This window comes from Pseudorca crassidens, chromosome 3 (assembly GCF_039906515.1).
Source record: "Pseudorca crassidens isolate mPseCra1 chromosome 3, mPseCra1.hap1, whole genome shotgun sequence".
Classification (NCBI taxonomy): domain Eukaryota; kingdom Metazoa; phylum Chordata; class Mammalia; order Artiodactyla; family Delphinidae; genus Pseudorca; species Pseudorca crassidens.
Genome location: NC_090298.1, coordinates 165,976,485 through 165,994,959, shown reverse-complemented (window position 1 = coordinate 165,994,959; position 18,475 = coordinate 165,976,485). Strand labels below are relative to the sequence as shown.

The following is an 18,475-nucleotide window of genomic DNA, read 5'->3' as shown; positions in this document are numbered from 1 at the left end:
AAATGCTTGCTCTATGTTTTCGATACATTTTCAGGTTTAAAGACATTTCCTTCTATTCCTCTTTTCCTCGTTTACTATAATTAACATGTAACTAAAGTGTACAATTCAGTGAATTTTAGTATATTCCCAGAGTTGTGCAACCATCATCACAATATAATTTTAGAAAATTTTCATCATCCCAGAAAGAAATCCACAATATAATTTTAGAAAATTTTCATCATCCCAGAAAGAAATCCCATACTCATTAGCACTCACTCCCACTTCCCTACCCCCCAGGCCACCACTCACTAATCTATTTCTTGTCTTTATAGACTTGTCCATTCTGGACATTTCATATAAATGGAATCATACAATATTTTGTCTTTTGTGAATGACTTTTTTCACTATAATGTTTTCAAGGTTCATCCACATTGTAGCAAGTGTCAGTACTGATTCCTATTAATGGCCAAAAATATTCTTTTGTATAGATACATCACATTTTATTTATCCACTCATAATTTGATGGTCATTTGGGTTATTTCCACATTTGGGCTATTGTAAATAATGCTGTTATGAACATTCTTGTTAAAGTTTTTGCGTAGACTTACATTTTCATTTCTCTTGGGTTTATACCTAGGAGTGGAATGCTGATTCATATGATAATCGTATATTTAACATTTTGGTGGACTACCAAACTGTTTTCTAAAGTGACTGCACCATTATTCTTTACCACCAGCAAATGAGTTCTGATTTCTCCACATACTCACCAATTGTTATTTGTCTTTCTGATTATAACTATCAAAATGAGTGTCAAGTGGTATCTTGTGGCTTTCATTTGCATGTCCCTGGTGGCTAATAATAAGCATATTTTCATATGCTTAATGGCCATTGTATTTTCTTTAGAAAAATAGATATTTTGCCCATTTTAAAAATTGAGTTTTTTAAAATAGAGTTGGCCAAAATTATTTTTAAATCATGCAATGTTGGGTATTATCAAACACTTTTACTGTATTATTGAGATGATCATACTGTTTTCTACTTTGATCTATTCATGAAACAAATGACATTAATTGATTTTCTAGTAAGCCTCTCTTACATTCCTGGGATAAACTCGACTTGGTTCTGATGTATTATCTTTCTCATTTTTTGATGTATTTGATTTGAACTTATTTTCTATAGACTCTTTGTATCTATGTTTATTAATGAGACCTCAGTATCATTTTGTTTTCTTATAATGGCTGTCATGTTTGATATCAGTATTATACCAATCTCAAGGAACATTCCTCTTCCTTTATCTACTTAATCAAGGTAATCCCTTTGATAAGGCAAACTGTTTTGTGACATCATCTTAAAAGTGGCCTGTCCATCCCCTCCCCTTCTTTCCCCGCATGGTAATTATGTAAGGTACTGTCATAGATTAATCAAAGTGCACACATGACGTTTTGGATCGTGCACATTTCTGGAGTTTTGCATAAGTGTGTCTAATCCCTGAAAGATTTGAGTCAGATTAGAATTTTCTCTTCTTTGAATGGCAGAACTGATATATAAAACCTCTGAGCCTGGTGTTTTCTTCATGGGAGAAATTTATATGCCTAGTTCTTTATTTTGTTTTTGTTTTTTTGGTTGTTGTTTTGTTTTTTAAAGAATCTATCTAGGCAGTGAATTATTTGGGCTGGAGAGACCTGGAGTCTCTCTGAGGGGGTCAGCAACAACCCAGATTATTCCACTTTTATACATTTTTTTAAATTGTGGTAAAATATATACAATATAAAATTTGCCATTATAAACATTTTAAAGCATACAATTCAGTGGCATTAGTCACAGTCACAGGGTTGTGCAACTATCACTGTCCAGGTCATTTTTGATAATTATTTTAGGACTATTCAGTTTGTTATTTCTAGTCTTATTTCTCTAGGAATTGAGCTATTTCCTGTGACTTCTGAGCTTGATTAGCATACAGTTATTCACAATATCTTACATGTTTATTCTCTGCAGCATCTATAATTGTGTTCTTTTTTGCTTTTCAATTTTCTTTGCACCTTCTCCCTCTTTTTTTCTTGAATAATCTTGCATGATTTTTCCTGTTAATTTTCAAAGAATCAATTGTTTTTGTTTGATCTTTTCTGGATTTTTGTTTTCTAGTTCATCATATTATTCTTTCTTTCCTTCAATTTTTAAAAATTTATTTTGAGATTTTTTTCCTCTAAATTTTTTTTGGCCACGCCACGTGGCATGCAGGATCTTAGTTCTCTGACCAAGGATCGAACCCAGGCCCTTCGTAGTGAGAGTGCTGAGTCCTAACCACTGGACTGCCAGGGAATTCCCTAAATTCTTAAATTGGAAACTTAGACTAATTTTTAACTTTTTTTCTAATATAAGTACATAAAGCCTACTTTTTTTTTTCCTAAGGCCCACTTTAGCTGCAACCTACAAGTTTTGGTACTTAGCACTGATCAATACCATAGTATTAATGTACTTTTCAATTTCTAATTTAATTCATTAATTATATCTTTTACCCATGAGTTCTTCGTAAGTGTAGTAATGTTCTCTAAACTCCAGATGTCAATGGCTTTTTTCTATTAGATTGAACTATGGTGAAACTGCTAACATTCAACCTTTTTTTTAACCTATAAAAATGGCAGTTTCATATGTTTCAACATAATTTACTTTTGTAATTAATATATAACTTAATTTCATTTTGGTCAGAGAACATATCTGTATACATCTTCTCTGAAAGGCTTAAGACTAACTTTATAGTATAGCAGTGGGGTCAGTTTTGTAAACATTCCACTTATGCTTGAGAAAGATATGTATTCTCTATTGAGAGTAGTGTCTATAAGTGTTTTAGATGAAGGATGTTCATTTTACTATTCAGACCTTCAAATCCTCTTTTTTTCCTCTGATTATCCATTACTCAGAATAGTGTGTTAAAGTCTCTTACACTGATGGAGATTTGTCAGTTTCTACTTTAATTCTGTTAGCTTCTGTGTATAAATTTTATGAGACTATGTTACTTGTGTATACAACTTCAGAATCTTTATACTTTCTCATTAATTGAATCTTATATCCTAATATAGTTACCTGTTGTAGTGCCTTTTGTCTTAAAAATGTGTGAAATTAAGTTAGCCAAACAAACTTTATTTTGGTTAATATTTGCCTGGTATATCATTTCCATTTTTGAGATTTAGTCTTTCTGTGTTGTTTTGTTTTTAGTGCATCTCGTGAAACAGCATAGAGCTGAAATTTATCTTAATCTAACATGGCAGTCTTTGTTTTTAAACTATAGAGTTCAGTCTATTTATTTGTACATTTATTGTGATTATTGATTAAGACATTTTCTGCCATCTTACAACATGCTGTTTATTTTACTTGCTTTTGTTGTTTTTTTCCCCTGCTTATTTTTGTTGCCTTTGTAATAATTGAAGTTTTTTCCTCATTCCATTGTTTCTTCTAGCCTGTGAGTTAAGCCCACTGTGTTCTTCAGTAGTTGCCCTAGCTATTTTATCATGCACACTTAAAGTCTATAGCTAATCAATACCTTTATTCTCTAACGGAAGAATACCAGGAGCATAAGACTAGTCACATCCCTCCCAGTTTATATATTTTTATTATTCAGTAGCATTCCAGCTTGCTTTTCCATCTCACAAATTAGATATTGCTATTATTATTTTATATAATCAAAGTTCACTTAATATTTCAGACATAAAAATTCCTATTTCCTGGAATACTGAGAATTTACTTTAGTGATGATCTTTAGATGGGTAAGCTCTCTTGGGTCTTTACTTTAAAATGTCTTTATTTTACTCCCCTTTTAAAACTTTAAGCTTTTCATATGGAAATTTTCAAGCACACACAAAAGTAGAGAAAATAAAATAGCGAATCATATCTTCAACACTCAGTTTTCACAATTATCAGTATTTTACCATTCTTGGATCCCGTAGGCCTGAGCTGTCTAATACACTAGCCATATGTGACTATTCAAATTTAAGTTAAAATTTAAATTACTTAAATAACACTAGCCTCATTTCAGGTGCTCAATAGCCATATGTAAATGGTGGCTATTGTATTAGATAGTGTACATAAGAGTTGGACAGTGCTGGTAGCCTAGTCACCTGCTTTTTCTTTTTTCTGGAGTGTTTTTACAGCAGATTCTGGACGTCATGTCCTTTCATCGGTACTTAAGCATGCGTCTCTGGCTGGTACATAACCATCACCGCGTTTTCCCACCTGGCAAACTCCAAAGTTCCCCAGTTGTCTCCAGAATATCTTTTTACAGTTTGTTCAAATCAGGATCTTAACAGGGTACCCACCTTGTTTTTTTGAATATGTATCTCTTAAGTTTGTTTTATCCCCTCCTCCTCCTTTTTCCTTTTTTTTTTTTTAATCCACTGACTTATTGGAGATATCAAGGCGTTTGTCCTACATTATGGATTTAGCTGATTGCTGCTGCTTTGTGTTATTTAACTTGTTTATCTCTGTATTTCCTATTAAAATTAGTTAGTCCAGAAGCTTGATTAGATTCAGGGTTTGATTTCATAAATTCACCCTTGAACCTAAGGAAGATATTTTAACTGGATTTAGAATTCTAAGTTGTTATTTTTCTCTCAGCACACTGAGGGTGTCATCCTTTCTTCTGACATACTTTGTTGCTCTTGAGACGTAAGACATCAGTTTGTCTGTCCTTTTTAGGTGACCTGAGTTTTTTCCCTGGCTACTTTTAAGATTGTGGGGGGAAAAAAATCAAACACCAAAGAAGAAAATAAATGTAGGTGTGGATTTCTTTTTATTCTTTCAGCCTGGGATTTATTGTGCTTCCTGGATCCAAAGATTAGTGTCTTTTACTAATTCTAGGAAATTCCTAGCTAGTTTCTCATCAAATGGTGTAACAAAGTTCTAATCTGGTAGTTAATCGTTGCATTGAATTTCTAACTTCAACGAATCAGTTTCCTTTCTAAAAGTTATGTTTGTTTCTTAAAACTGTTTCATCATTTCTAGTGTATCTTATTCCATATTCATCCATATTTCTCTTAATTTCTTTAAGCCTGTTAAATATAGAGAGTTTTTTACATAATGTCTAAAAAGTCTAATACCTGCAGTATTGTGCTTTCTTCTTCCTGCTGCCTGTGTTTTGACTGCTTCTCACTCATGGTACATTATGTATTTTATATATTTGTGTTTCATAATTTTTTAAACTGTGACTTCCTCAGTTTACTTAGAATTTTATCTGTGGGAATTCTTTGAGGCCTGGCTTGAAGTTGAGTTTTCCAGAGATAGGTCCATTTGCTCACACTAATTGCCTGGGGGACCCTCTTTAATGAAACCTAGAACCTTCTTTAAATAAAATTATTCTCTTAAGGGAATAATTTTGGATTACACAAGTAATGTGAATTTGGACCAAAACGTAAGATTTTCTTTTTCTACTATATCGGATGCCAAGGTCCAGACCAGTACATTTTCTCTCTGTCCCCTTCTGTATGGAAAGTTATATTTCTTTTCTTTAGAACTTTTAATTATGGATTTTCAAACATACTCAGGAGTGTGTATGATGAAACCTCCCTGTAACCATTATCCAGCTTCAATGATTACCATGATTTTGCACTCTTAATTCTTCCCCTTACTTACTATAATAACTGAGTTTTGTTTTCCTGGAGCATGTTAAAACAAATATCAAACATCATGTCATTTCACCCAGAATTTGAGTTGTATCTCTAAAAGAAAAGGATATCATAAGGATACAACCAGCCTAACCCAGTCTGGGGGCAAAAGAAGAAGGAGAACTGTTACAGAGCAAGAGACTTACGAGACAATTCTTTTTTTTTTTTTTTTAAACATCTTTATTGGAGTATAATTGCTTTAAAATGGTGTGTTAGTTTCTGCTTTATAACAAAGTGAATCAGCTATACATATACATATATCCCCATATCCCCTCCCTCTTGTGTCTCCCTCCCACCCTCCATATCCCACCCCTCTAGGTGGTCACAAAGCACCGAGCTGATCTCCCTGTGCTATGTGGCTGCTTCCCACTAGCTATCTATTTTATGTTTGGTAGTATATATAAGTCCATGCCACTGTCTCACTTCTTCCCAGCTTACCCTTCGCCCTCCCCGTGTCTTCAAGTCCATTCTATACGTCTGTGTCTTTATTCCTGTCCTGCCCCTAGGTTCTTCAGAACCTTTTTTTTTTTTTTTTTTAGATTTCATATATATGTGTTAGCATACGGTATTTGTTTTTCTCTTTCTGACTTACTTCACTCTGTATGACAGTCTCTAGGTCCATCCACCTCACTACAAATAACTCAATTTCGTTTCTTTTTATGGCTGAGTAATATTCCATTGTATATATGTGCATCATCTTCTTTATCCATTTATCTGTCGATGGACACTTAAGTTGCTTCCGTGTCCTGGCTATTGTAAATAGAGCTGCAGTGAACATTGTGGTACATGACTCTTTTTGAATTATGGTTTTCTCAGGGCATATGCCCAGTAGTGGGATTGTTTAGTCATATAGTAGTTCTATTTTTAGTTTTTTAAGGAACCTCCATACTGTTCTCCATAGTGGCTGTATCAATTTACATTTCCCACCAACAGTGCAAGAGGTTTCCCTTTTCTCCACACCCTCTCCAGCATTTATTGTTTGTAGATTTTTTGATGATGGCCATTTTGACTGGTGTGAGGTGATACATCATTGTAGTTTTGATCTACATTTCTCTAATGATTAATGATGTTGAGCATTCTTTCATGTGTTTGTTGGCAACCTGTATATCTTCTTTGGAGAAATGTCTATTTAGGTCTTCTGCCCATTTTTGGATTAGGTTGTTTGTTTTTTTGATATTGAGGTGCATGAGCTGCTTGTAAATTTTGGAGATTAATCCTTTGTCAGTTGCTTCATTTGCAAATGTTTTCTCCCATTCTGAGGGTTGACAAGACAATTATTTAATAAAAATAAACTTTTAATTCCTAATTTAAATAAATTAGGAGTTTGGGATTAACAGATGCACAAAACTATATATAAAATAGATAAAAATTAAGGACCTACTGTATAGCACAGGGAACTATATTCAATATTTTGTAATAACCTATTATGGAAAATAATCTGAAAAAGAATATATATATGTGTGTGTGTATATATATATATCTGTATACACACACATACATAGCTGAATGACTTTGCTGTACACCTGAAACTAACACAACATTGTAAATCAACTGTACTTCAATTTAAAAATTTTTTTAAATAAACTTTTTTTTTTTTTTTTTTTTTGCGGTATGCGGGCCTCTCACTGTTGTGGCCTCTCCCGTTGCGGAGCACAGGCCCCGGATGCGCAGGCTTAGTGGCCATGGCTCACGGGCCCAGCTGCTCCACGGCATGTGGGATCTTCCCGAACCTGGGCACGAACCCGTGTCCCCTGCATCGGCAGGTGGACTCTCAACCACTGCGCCACCAGGGAAGCCCTTACATAAACTTTTAACAGACATTTTTAGCATTATCACAACACCATTATCACACCCCCCAAATTAACAGTATTTCTTGATGTTATCAGTGGTCTTTAGCTGAAGACCACCAGGGGCACACAGAGTTAAACAAGTTGGATTTATTACTTACTGCAGCAAGGCAGAATGCACACAATGGTGAACTGTGGAATATCTCAGTAAGAGAGTGTTAGAAAAGACTTATTAAGGACTTTGGTTTTGAACACATGAAACTTATATTTTATAAATCATTGTTATCTCAATTAAAATAAATTTTAAAATTACTTTTAAAAAAGAAAGGAGAGGGACTTCCCTGGTGGTCCAGTGGCTAAGACTCCCAATGCAGGGGGTCTGGGTTTGATCCCTAGTCAGGGAACTAGATCTCACATGCTGCAACGAAGATTGAAGATCCCACGTGCCACAACTAAGACCCAGTGCAGCCAAATAAATAAATAAATATTGAAAAGAAAAAGGAGGGAACATTGCTCTTGATATACATACTAGCAAATTGGCTAGTATAATAAAAAGTCATACATCATTTTAACATTGAAAAGGTTTCTTTAAAGGGCATTCAGGGTAAAACTACTGACTCAGAAGCATACTGCGTATCGGAATTATAAGATGTCATTTCAAGGATCAAGAGTGTGAGTTGTAAGTGAATGTGATTTTTCAAGCTATAGTGGTATTTCCCGAGGGATGGTGATATTTAAAATAAAATTGTAGTTTAATCCAACAACAATACCTTTTGTCCACTTTGGTAGAAATAGCTATTTTTGAAGGCAGATTTTCTAGTTTTCAAACTAATTTCTTTGTCAATGTTGGGCATTTTTTAGACTTTGTCATTGTCTGGTTGACCTTTGTCAATTGAGAACCTAAAATCATAACTTAAAGGGATATATTTTTAAGATGCCAGCTGAAACCAGGAACTTAGTAAATGCAACTACAAAGCCTTAATATAAAAAAACAAACAAAAAACTCACACATTTTTCTAACCTATAAAAAAAAGAATTGGGGCTCGTATTAGGTGCTTTTGGGGTGAGTTCTGGATTGGATGTTGTAGGGTGCAAGGGTATTATTCTGTGTTGGGCATCTTAGTAAATGTTACCTACAAAGGGGGAAAACTATACAGAGGCTAAAATTATAATTGATAAACATGGAGCAGTCACTCATATTAGCCAGAAAAGGGGGATGTTTGGTCATTTCTGAGGTGTAAATAATGTTTATATTTTGTCCATGTTCAAACACAGTTACAGAGTGTTCTTGCTTTTGTCTCAATATATCATGGTCACAGAGTGACCTTGTCTTGTTGCTGTTTTGGGTGTTGAACAAGAGAACACCCAGACTTTGCTGTGAGTTTCAGGCCAGCTCATCACAACAGCAAGGCCTAGCTGAGAATACCAGGTCAGCTCCTGCATTTTAGGAACTGCTTTCTCTCTCTCTCTCTCTTTTTTTTTTTTTTTTTGGTTCCGAAACCCAGGATGCTTTTCTCTTTACCAATATCGTCTAATATCCTGTCTGTGTTCTGTTAACACCACGTGTCTCAAATGTGTTTTTATAGTCGTTCGAATCAAGATCTAAGGGCCACACTTTACAATGGATTGTTACACCTCTTAAGTCTCTTAATCAGGAAGAGTTCTCCCTTCCTCTTTCTCCTCCAAACTGGATTTGTCTGGTTATGTCCTGTATATAATATCATTTAACATGTCCTCTGTCTCCTCTTACCCTTCTTCTATAAACTGCTAATTAAAGGATTTGTTAGGATTTTTTTTGGCAAAAATATTTTATAATTGGTGTTGTTTTTTGTTACATCATATCAGAACTAATGATGTCCAGTTGTCTCTTTTGAGATGTTAAGATTTATCAGTTGGTCCCAGTGTCAGCTTGATCTTACTTTATAAAGTTCCCCAGCACATGTACTTAGTCTTAAATTATCTCCTTCAGGTTTCTTGTTAATTACAAAAGAAAGTGTAACTTAATGGGGAAACATGCATACCACCTTAACCAAGTGATCAAAGTTAATATCAATAATGAGACAAGACTGGCATCATAAGCCTCCTGAAGTGATGCAGAGAAGGACAAGCATCAATCACATAATACATTATCCAAAAATGAACTTTGTGAATCTAATCATGAGAAAACAACAGACAAACCAAAACTGAGGCTGTCTGTAAAACATCTGGCCTGGACTTTTCAAACCTGGGAAGATGAAGAAAGGCTGAGGGACTGGTCCAGATTAAAGAAGATTAAAGAAACATACTTTGAGGGCGTGATCCTGGATGGGAAGTTTAAAAAGTGACTGCTATAAAGGACATTATTGGGCCAGTTGGTAAAATTCTGCATATGGATTGTATGATAGATAGTAATATTAAATCCTGCTTTCAATCATTGTGTTTGTGTTAGAGAATGTTCTAAGTTCTAAGTTCCTATGATACTCTGAAGAATGTAGGAGAAAAGAGTCATGACATCCGCAATTTCCTCTCAAGTAGATTCGTCTCAATATCATTCTTGATGAAACACACACACACACCCCTACAGAGAGAGAAAGAAAGCAAATGTGATAGAACTTTAACAACTGATAAAGAGTATAGGGAAGTTCATCATATTTACACTATTCTCACAACTTTTGAGTTTGAAATTTTTTCAAAATAATTTCAAAATTAAAAGTTGAAAATAAACATCCCCATTCACTTTTCATCTAATATTTTAATAGCCATTTCTTGTCATTGCCTAGGTCCATTAATTTACTAGTGGTTGCAGAATGGTGACTTTCTGATTCTAGCATTTTCTTCATAATAAATGAAGCTCCTAATAAAGTTTCTATGATTATTCTATAAAGAGCTTTCCCTTATCGCAACTATTTGGTAATCATAAAATATTGTTCATAAAGGAGGGAGCGCGGTGATACATTTGAGTCTTTAATTACATTCTTTAAATAAATTTATTTATTTTATTTATTTTTGGCTGTGTTGGGTCTTCATTGCTGTGTGCGGGCTATCTCTAGTTGTGGCAAGCAGGGGGTTACTCTACTTTGCGGTGCGTGGGCTTCTCATTGTGGTGGCTTCTCTTGTTGTGGAGCATGGGCTTTAGGCACGCAGGCTTCAGCAGTTGTGGCACGTGGGCTCAGTAGTTGTGACACACGGGCTTAGTTGCTTCGTGGCATGTGGGATCTTCCCAGACCAGGACTCGAACATGCGTCCCCTGCATTGGCAGGTGGATTCTTAACCACTGAGCCACCAGGGAAGCCTTGATTCTTTTCACGAATTTTCAGAATAACAAAATTATATCCTAGCCACCTCCGATAGTGACCATTGAGGGTTTTTTTAGTAACACTATATACTCATGGCTTTGTTTTACATTTGGTATATTTCAACTGATTGTAGGCATTATTCTTTATTAAATTGTTCCATCTTAAGCCAGTGGGAATCTTTTTAAGTTTTCTCCTGTGTGGTAGGCTCCTTGCTTTCTGGTATAAGCTGTTCCAGGCTCATCTTGCACATTTCTTGTTCCATATTGGACTCAGCTATTTGCCAAAGGAGTCCTGGTTTCTTATACAGACAGATGGCATTTTGAGGAATTTTAACACTAGAGCGCTCATTGCTCCTGAGTTGTGAGTGACTCTAGGCATTTTTGGTAGTTCAGTCTAGGGAAAAGTTAAAAAAATAAGTACATACAGGGCTTCCCTGGTGGCTCAGTGGTTGAGAGTCTGCCTGCCGATGCAGGAGACACAGGTTCGTGCCCTGGTCCAGGAAGATCCCACATGCCACGGAGCGGCTGGGCCCATGAGCCACGGCCACTGAGCCTGCACATCCGGAGCCTGTGCTCCACAACAGGTGAGGCCACGACAGTGAGAGGCCTGCGTACCACAAAATAATAATAATAACAATAAGTACATACAGTATTCCCATTCCTAACTGTTCTTGGATAGGGAGATAAAATCTGTACTGTATGGTTTGTATGTATATGTGCATATGTGTGCATTTGTGTGTGCGTTGTTAAAGCTAGTGTGAGGAAGCTTCCAGGCCTGTAAGTGTTGAATATCTGTCAGGTCAAGACTCTCATGGCTTCTTTCTTCTTCTCTAGGTCTGCATGCTCCAGTCCAGGAGCCTGGCCAGGAGGGAGACACAAGAGGAAGAATGGCTGCAGGATTGCTGACAACCTGGTCACAGGTATGTGGGAAGTTATTGTTTCCAAAAAAGCATTGCTGTTGCTAAAGGATACATCTCTTGCCCATGACCCACAGCTTCACAGCCCAGGCAGGCTGGCCTTAGGCTTCCCCAGTTCTCTGGGCTTCTCAGAATAGGAGATAGAGGATGTCTTAGGAAAGGCCTCAACATTTGTTAATTTTTTTTCAGATAATCCTCCAGGGTGAGTATTAGTTCCATATTCTGCTGGGTGCCATGAAGGAAAATAAAGACTTTTTTCACTAATTATTTTTCTCATTCTGCAGTATGCTCAGTCTTGATCTTCAATAAGACTGGCAGATTCCTCACAACCTAGTTGTGGAAATATAAGTTCCACTGTGTTAGAAAAGCTGCTAAGCTGCTGGATGATATGGTCCAGGGAGTGAGGACAAAAGTGGAAAGTTCCAAGAATTGAGCCTTGGGTCAAATAATGAGACCTCTGAAGCATGTCTGAGCTTCCTACACATTGGGTCTCCTTCCCAAGTCCTGTCAGCCTCACTCGCCATCTTTCTGGTTCAGAGTTAGAGATGGTCCTTGGCTGAACCTGTGTACATGTGATGTTTTAGGACTCAGTGACCTTCGAGGAAGTGGCAGTGGACTTTTCACAGGAGGAGTGGGCACTGCTGGACCCTGCTCAGAAAATCCTGTACAGAGACGTGATGCTGGAGAACTTTAGGAACCTAGCCTCAGTGGGTAAAGTTGACCTCATTCCTTCGTATTCATTTGTTCCTACACGTAATAGTTCTTCATCACATATCTGTTCCAGCAACTGTGAAAAGAATGGCAGTACATGGTAAACACAGAATGGATGGTTCCTGCCCTTGTGGAGCAGTCTTGTGGCTTCCCATGAAAATGCACTGATTGTATTTTCTCGATCCTTAAAAAATTTAGGTAATTTGCAGATCTTGGGCTTGGAATTCAAGGGTCAGGTCATGTGGGACAAGGAGTATGCGTGTCTGTTTTGGGGCCCTGTGAAATAGTTATATAATCTGATTGTTTTGCTTCTCCTAAAGCTGCACTTGCCTATCTTCAGAATCCTTTAAAACCAAAGTATTGGAATCAATTTTGTGGAAAGATTTCTTGTTTCCTTCACAGTCTCCCCACATCATGTGTCTTTCCCCATGAGCAGGGTATCATCTCTGCAAACACAGTCTGTTCACTGAGGTGGAGCAGGAAGAGCTGAGACCAGAGCAGAGACGAATTCTCCAAGGTGCTTATAGAGGTGAGCCCCAGGCAGAAAGGGGTCATTGTATGGAATAGCCACAGCCTGCAAGGGGTGATACTGTTGGGAATGTCAGTCATTGTGGGAAAGAAGGCAGAGGCCATTACATGAGCTTTCCTTCTTTCACCATCTCTCCATTCATTCATACTTCCATTTGGTCTCAAAGGAAAAACTATTTTAATTACTCTTTCAATTTCACATTTCCTTGAATACTTTTTGTTCAGTTCTCCCCACTTGCTTTCCAGATAATACCTTCTTTTATTGTCTCAAGCCTCCAGAATCCTTAGTAAAATACCTCTCATTTCCATTGCTTGTCCCTATCATTGGCATCTTTTTCCAGAGCCAAGTTCCTAAATTAATTTCTCTGGTCACTGGTTGCATCTTCTCTTTCACATTTTCCTCCTATATTTAGTGTTATTATTTGAAAACAAATCCATAGGGTGCCTGACTCCTTTTTTCTTTCATCCCTACTTTTTCTCCCAATAATTATAAAAAATTTCCCCATTCACTTTCAGACCAGGATACTCAACTTAAATCAAAAGACGCAATTCTTACACAGAATGTTCCTGGGGAAAAAACTTCCAATGGCATAAAAACGGTGAGATTCACTAGAAATGGTTCCTGGTTTTTTAGAATGGGAGAACTCTGTGAATTTCAAGGAATTAAAACAGCAGCAGCACCCAAACAAGGGGAGACACTTGAGGCAAGTGGAATTCACTCATCAGAAAGCTGCTTCAGGAAAGCCTTTATGAATCCCATAAAATTGGAGAAATCTCCAAACCTACCTCAACACTTGCTGCCTTGCAGAGAATATCAAAAAGTAAACATTTACTTAAATGTGATTCAATTATTAAGTATTTAATAAATAATTCATTCATTCTTCACACATGACTAGAAAAACTATATTTAGGATGCCCTTTGATGGGAATGAATACCATGGGGTCTTGGGAAGAGTATTCAGCTATTTCAACTTGAAAGAATAGCGCAAAATGTATACACACACCCTGAAAATGGTAAAAATGTTAGTTATAATAATATGCTTCATATATATGGCAGAATCCACATGGGAGTGAGTTCCTCTGTGATGAAAGTGAGAAAGCCTTTAGTCACCACTGATTCCTTATTCTGTAGGCAGCAACTCACCCTGGTGAGAAACCAATGGAATTTAATCATTGTGGAAAATTCTTTAGAAAGAACTGTCACCTTATTTGTCCAAGATATTGCAAGAGAGAGAAATGCAACAAATATAAAGAATATGGGCAAGACTCTGGCCATCCCTCAACTCTTAGGAGTCATGTGAGTACTCACACTGGAGAGAAAATTATTGAATTTAATGGTTGTGGAAAATTTTTCAATCAAGAGTCATCCCTTAGGAAACACTTAACTCTCACAGGAGAGAAATCTTCTGAGTGTAATCAACATCTTATGTCCTTCAACTTACACTCTTCCTTTTCAGTACATGAACAAATACCTACTGGAGAGAAACTCTGTGAATGCAGTGACTATGGAAAAAGATCTTCCCTTAGTTTCCGCAAAAAAATGTGTACTGTGGAGGAAAGCTCAAAATGTAATGAACATGAGAAAGTTTTCACTGGCCCCTTGTCCCTTCAGATATGTGTGAGACCTCACACTGGAGAGAAACGTTATGAATGTAGCAATTGTGGGAAAGCCTTTGTTTTTCAGTCCTCCCTTAAGAAACATGTGAGATCACACACTGGAGAGAAACCTTACGAGTGTAATCATTGTGGAAAATCCTTCAGCCAGAGCTCTCATCTTAATGTGCACAAAAGAACTCACACTGGAGAGAAACCATATGACTGTAAGGAATGTGGCAAGGCTTTCACTGTTCCTTCATCCCTTCAGAAACATATGAGAACACACACTGGAGAGAAACCCTATGAATGCAGTGACTGTGGGAAATCCTTTATTGATCAGTCATCCCTTAAGAAACATACACGATCTCACACTGGAGAGAAACCTTATGAGTGTAATCAATGTGGAAAATCCTTCAGTACAGGCTCTTATCTTATTGTGCACAAGAGAACTCACACTGGAGAGAAAACCTATGAGTGTAAAGAATGTGGGAAGGCCTTTAGGAATTCCTCTTGCCTAAGGGTACATATGAGAACTCACACAGGAGAGAAGCCCTATAAATGTATTCAGTGTGGAAAAGCATTCAGCACCAGCACTAACCTTATAATGCACAAACGAATACATCCTGGACAGAAACTATATGAATGAAATGACTACAGGCTAGCCTTAGGTCCTTCACATCTCACTCATTTTAGAACTCACTCTGGAGAGAAACCCTATTGTGACCAATTTAGAAAGCCTTCAGGCACAACTCTTAAGTCACGTTATACTGGGACCAACCTTATAAATGTTATGGTTCTGTGATTGTATTTATCAGTGAGTGTTTAATCTTTAAAGTGTGACAACTCATTAATTGATGAGTATTAAAGATTATACAGCACTCTAAATTCCCCTTGATCTACATCACAAAAGTTTTGATACATAATGTTTTTATTGTAATTAAGTACTAAATATTGTCCATTTCTCATCAAGATGTCTTGGACCAAACTATAGGTTATTTAGAAATATATATTTTAATGTGCAGACTCTGTGCATATTTTAGTTATCTTTTAGTTATAGATTTCTAAATTAATTACATTATGCACAGAATGCATGGTCTTCGTGACACAGATTCTATAAGACATAGATTCAAACAGAAAATTATTAGAGACTTGCTACATGGCCTAATGTGTGAGACAAAAGAAGTTGCTGTCCCAATATCCATTCCCCCCCTCCTTCTTTCAAGTAACAATACAACTGTGTTCAAATTAGCAGTGTGGACAGTTCTTAAGGATTCATCTCCCAGCTTTCCTTGTAGCTGTGAGTGCCCATGAGCCCACAGTCCTGGCCAATGAGAAAGGAGGCAGAGGTCACTGCTTGTGGGTTCTAAAGAATTCCATGGAAATGGGAGCATCGCATCTGGCGTTTTCACTTTACCATTTGCCCTTTGTCTTATCTCTTCTTTTTTCCTAGAGAATAGACCAATAGGATGACAGTTATACACTACTGATTATATAATAAGGACATATTATTTAGCTATGTATAAGCAACTATGGGTTGCTTATTTCTGGACTTGTAACATGAAAAAAATAAACTAACTGGTTTAACACTCTTGTGGGAAGAGTCTGTTTCAGTGGATTTCAGTCTCAACTGATACATCTCATATGGTCAAGTTTTAAGAATCCTTCAAGTATAGTTGAAAACAATGTGTATTCTATAATTTGTTGGGTGTAACAGATTTTCAGTATATCTGATGGATAAATTTTATTGTGTTTTTAAAATCTGTATCATTAAAAACCTTATCTCATGATCTCCCCTTTACTGAGAGAGGTATGTTAAAATGCCCCAGTATGACTGTGGGTAGTCAGATTGTTTTTTAAATTCTATCTTGTATTTTGAGGCAGTATAACTGGATGCATAAAAATGTAGTCATTTTATATGTTTCTGGTAAATTGTCCTTTCATTCTTATATAGTGTTTATCCTTTTCCCCCTAATAATGAATGTTCATTAATTCACTTGATATAAATGTGAGCTATTGACCTAGTGGATAACATTTAATGCCTACAGATTTTTAAGGACAACCAGAAACAACTTACCTTTCTTCATCACCATATTAGTTATGATGTTCCTTGCAACACCAAGAGAGATCTCCTCCATGACATCCCTTGTGGCAGACAAAGAGATCAGTAGTTCCCCAGTGGCTGTCCCCACCAAAGACACCAGCAGCCCTCACCTATCTCTCTGTTGTGCCTTGCTTTGCTTCTGTAGTGATTTCCAACCTAGTGGGATATGAGGGATCTCATCCATAGAGACTGGTGGCTCAATGTTTAATGAAAAAGGAAAAGGGGAAGGAACATTTTGTTCTTGCTCCCAAGAAACCTCAGAAGGTTTCTCAACTCAAATCAGTTTATAAATCTCCTGGTCAGTGTGCTTGGGCTCTCTTGAGTACCGCTGCCTATCAACATGTAAGAGCATCCTCCTGAAAACCAAACTGTTACAAAATAAGGATTCCCCCACCTTGGATATAGACTCTAGTCCCCCTGAGGTTGATAGGGACAGTCTAGAAAGGGAGGCCACTGCTCACAGCAGGGGTCACTCGGGACCACCAGGAGCTTAGCAGGTAAATATCTAAAGAAAAAAGAAATAAAACCAGGGAAACACAAGAGACCAAAAGAAAAAAATTAAGTATAAAGGCTGGGACTTTACGAAGCTACAAGCAATCCCCCCACCCCCTACTAAAAGAAAGGGGAAACTTTAAATCTTACGTGCCAAGTAGTTTTGAGGTCTAGCAAACGTAATGCTGTCTTCGATTGCTTACTGATTTAACAACAATGAAAAACCCCCCTGATGCAGGGGACAGCATTTGAGTTTAGCACTGTGTCCTGCCTTGTGGAATTGACCGGAGGAGACAGACTACTTCATGGATCGGCAGGATTATCGATATGGGAAAATCACTGTTATGGCTCTAGGAACGAGGCGAGAGGCATGTAGACCTTTTGATGTGCTTGCTTGGGGTGGGTCCCTGCCCGCAGCCACGCCCTTCAGGCGCCAGTATTCAGCGATCTAAATACGCACAAAACGTATCCCACCTCCAACCCCGCCTCAGAAACAGACTGCGTCCCCCACCAGCAGCCCCATCTAAGGACTGGTTCCAGCCTCAACCTTGTCTTTGGGGCTCATTCGGTCCCCAGCCCCCGCACCTAGCCCACCCGGAACCCATCTGTACCCACGCCAGAGAAAACTAGAATTTCTCCACCTGAAGGGATCGAACGTGGCCGGCGGTGCCAACGCGGAAACCCCGCCTCTTCCGACCCCTCCCGAGCCGGAAGCGGAAGTAGCGAACTTCGTTCGCCGCAGTCTCTTCCGCTGCTGGCCGGGTGTTTCTTGAGCAGTTTCCGGTTGGTCGTGGTTCGGCCCAATCTGGCGTCCGGTAGGCCGGCGCGTAGGAGAGTTAGAACGAGTTTGTCCCGGGCCGCCCTGGGGTCAGCTTAGAGACGCCTACGCCGCTCACTTCCGCTGCGGCCTCGGGGCCTCCCGGAACGGCCAGGTCCAGAGGCCGCCCCGGCGAAATATCCTAAGGGCGCTTCCGCGGGGTCGTTTAGGTTTCATCCTGTGCTCCCCTCTTCAAAAGCCTCCAAAGCAGCCTTCGTGGTTTTTCTTCGAGAGGTAAAGAATTTCCGCCTTTAGGGTCCGTTGACTCCAGCCCCGTGTCCTCGAGTCCTTCACGCACCCGGCGATTCCGGCACATGCCGGTGAGCAGTGGGGGAAAGGGCCTCCGTTTCCTTTTCTATGCAAAAAAAGAAGTTTCGTCTGAGAATTTGGCATTATCTTTGCGCCTTCTTTGTTTTTGGCGCATTACATTCGGGTAGAAATGTACTCTCATGGATGCCTATGGAGTGCGTTTTTTTGTATAGAAATATGTTTATATAGGCCACAACTCTTTCTACAAAAGAGAAGCAAGGATGCTCCCTTATCTCTTCATCTGAACTTCCTAAACCTGTACCTCCCTACAAAACTTCAAAACATGGGATTCCAAGAAAAACGGATGGAG

At 38.0% G+C, this 18,475-nt stretch overlaps 1 protein-coding gene across 18 annotated transcripts in view; it reads left to right on the top strand.

Annotated features, from left to right (window-relative positions):
• LOC137222505 (zinc finger protein 177-like) overlaps positions 1-18,475 on the top strand; it is a 79,904-nt gene that overhangs the window by 17,030 nt on the left and 44,399 nt on the right. For 16 of the 18 annotated variants that reach the window (XM_067733872.1, XM_067733865.1, XM_067733857.1 and 13 more), the window contains 5 exons: positions 11,529-11,614; positions 12,196-12,322; positions 12,756-12,851; positions 13,367-13,449; positions 13,983-16,038. In XM_067733872.1, the coding sequence (XP_067589973.1) occupies positions 11,582-11,614; positions 12,196-12,322; positions 12,756-12,851; positions 13,367-13,449; positions 13,983-15,092 (1,449 nt within the window). In that variant the 5' untranslated portion in view covers positions 11,529-11,581 and the 3' untranslated portion in view covers positions 15,093-16,038. Of the gene's footprint in view, positions 1-11,528; positions 11,615-12,195; positions 12,323-12,755; positions 12,852-13,366; positions 13,450-13,982; positions 16,039-18,475 lie in introns of those variants that run through there. The other 2 variants (XR_010942474.1, XM_067733867.1) reach the window with 2 other exon arrangements.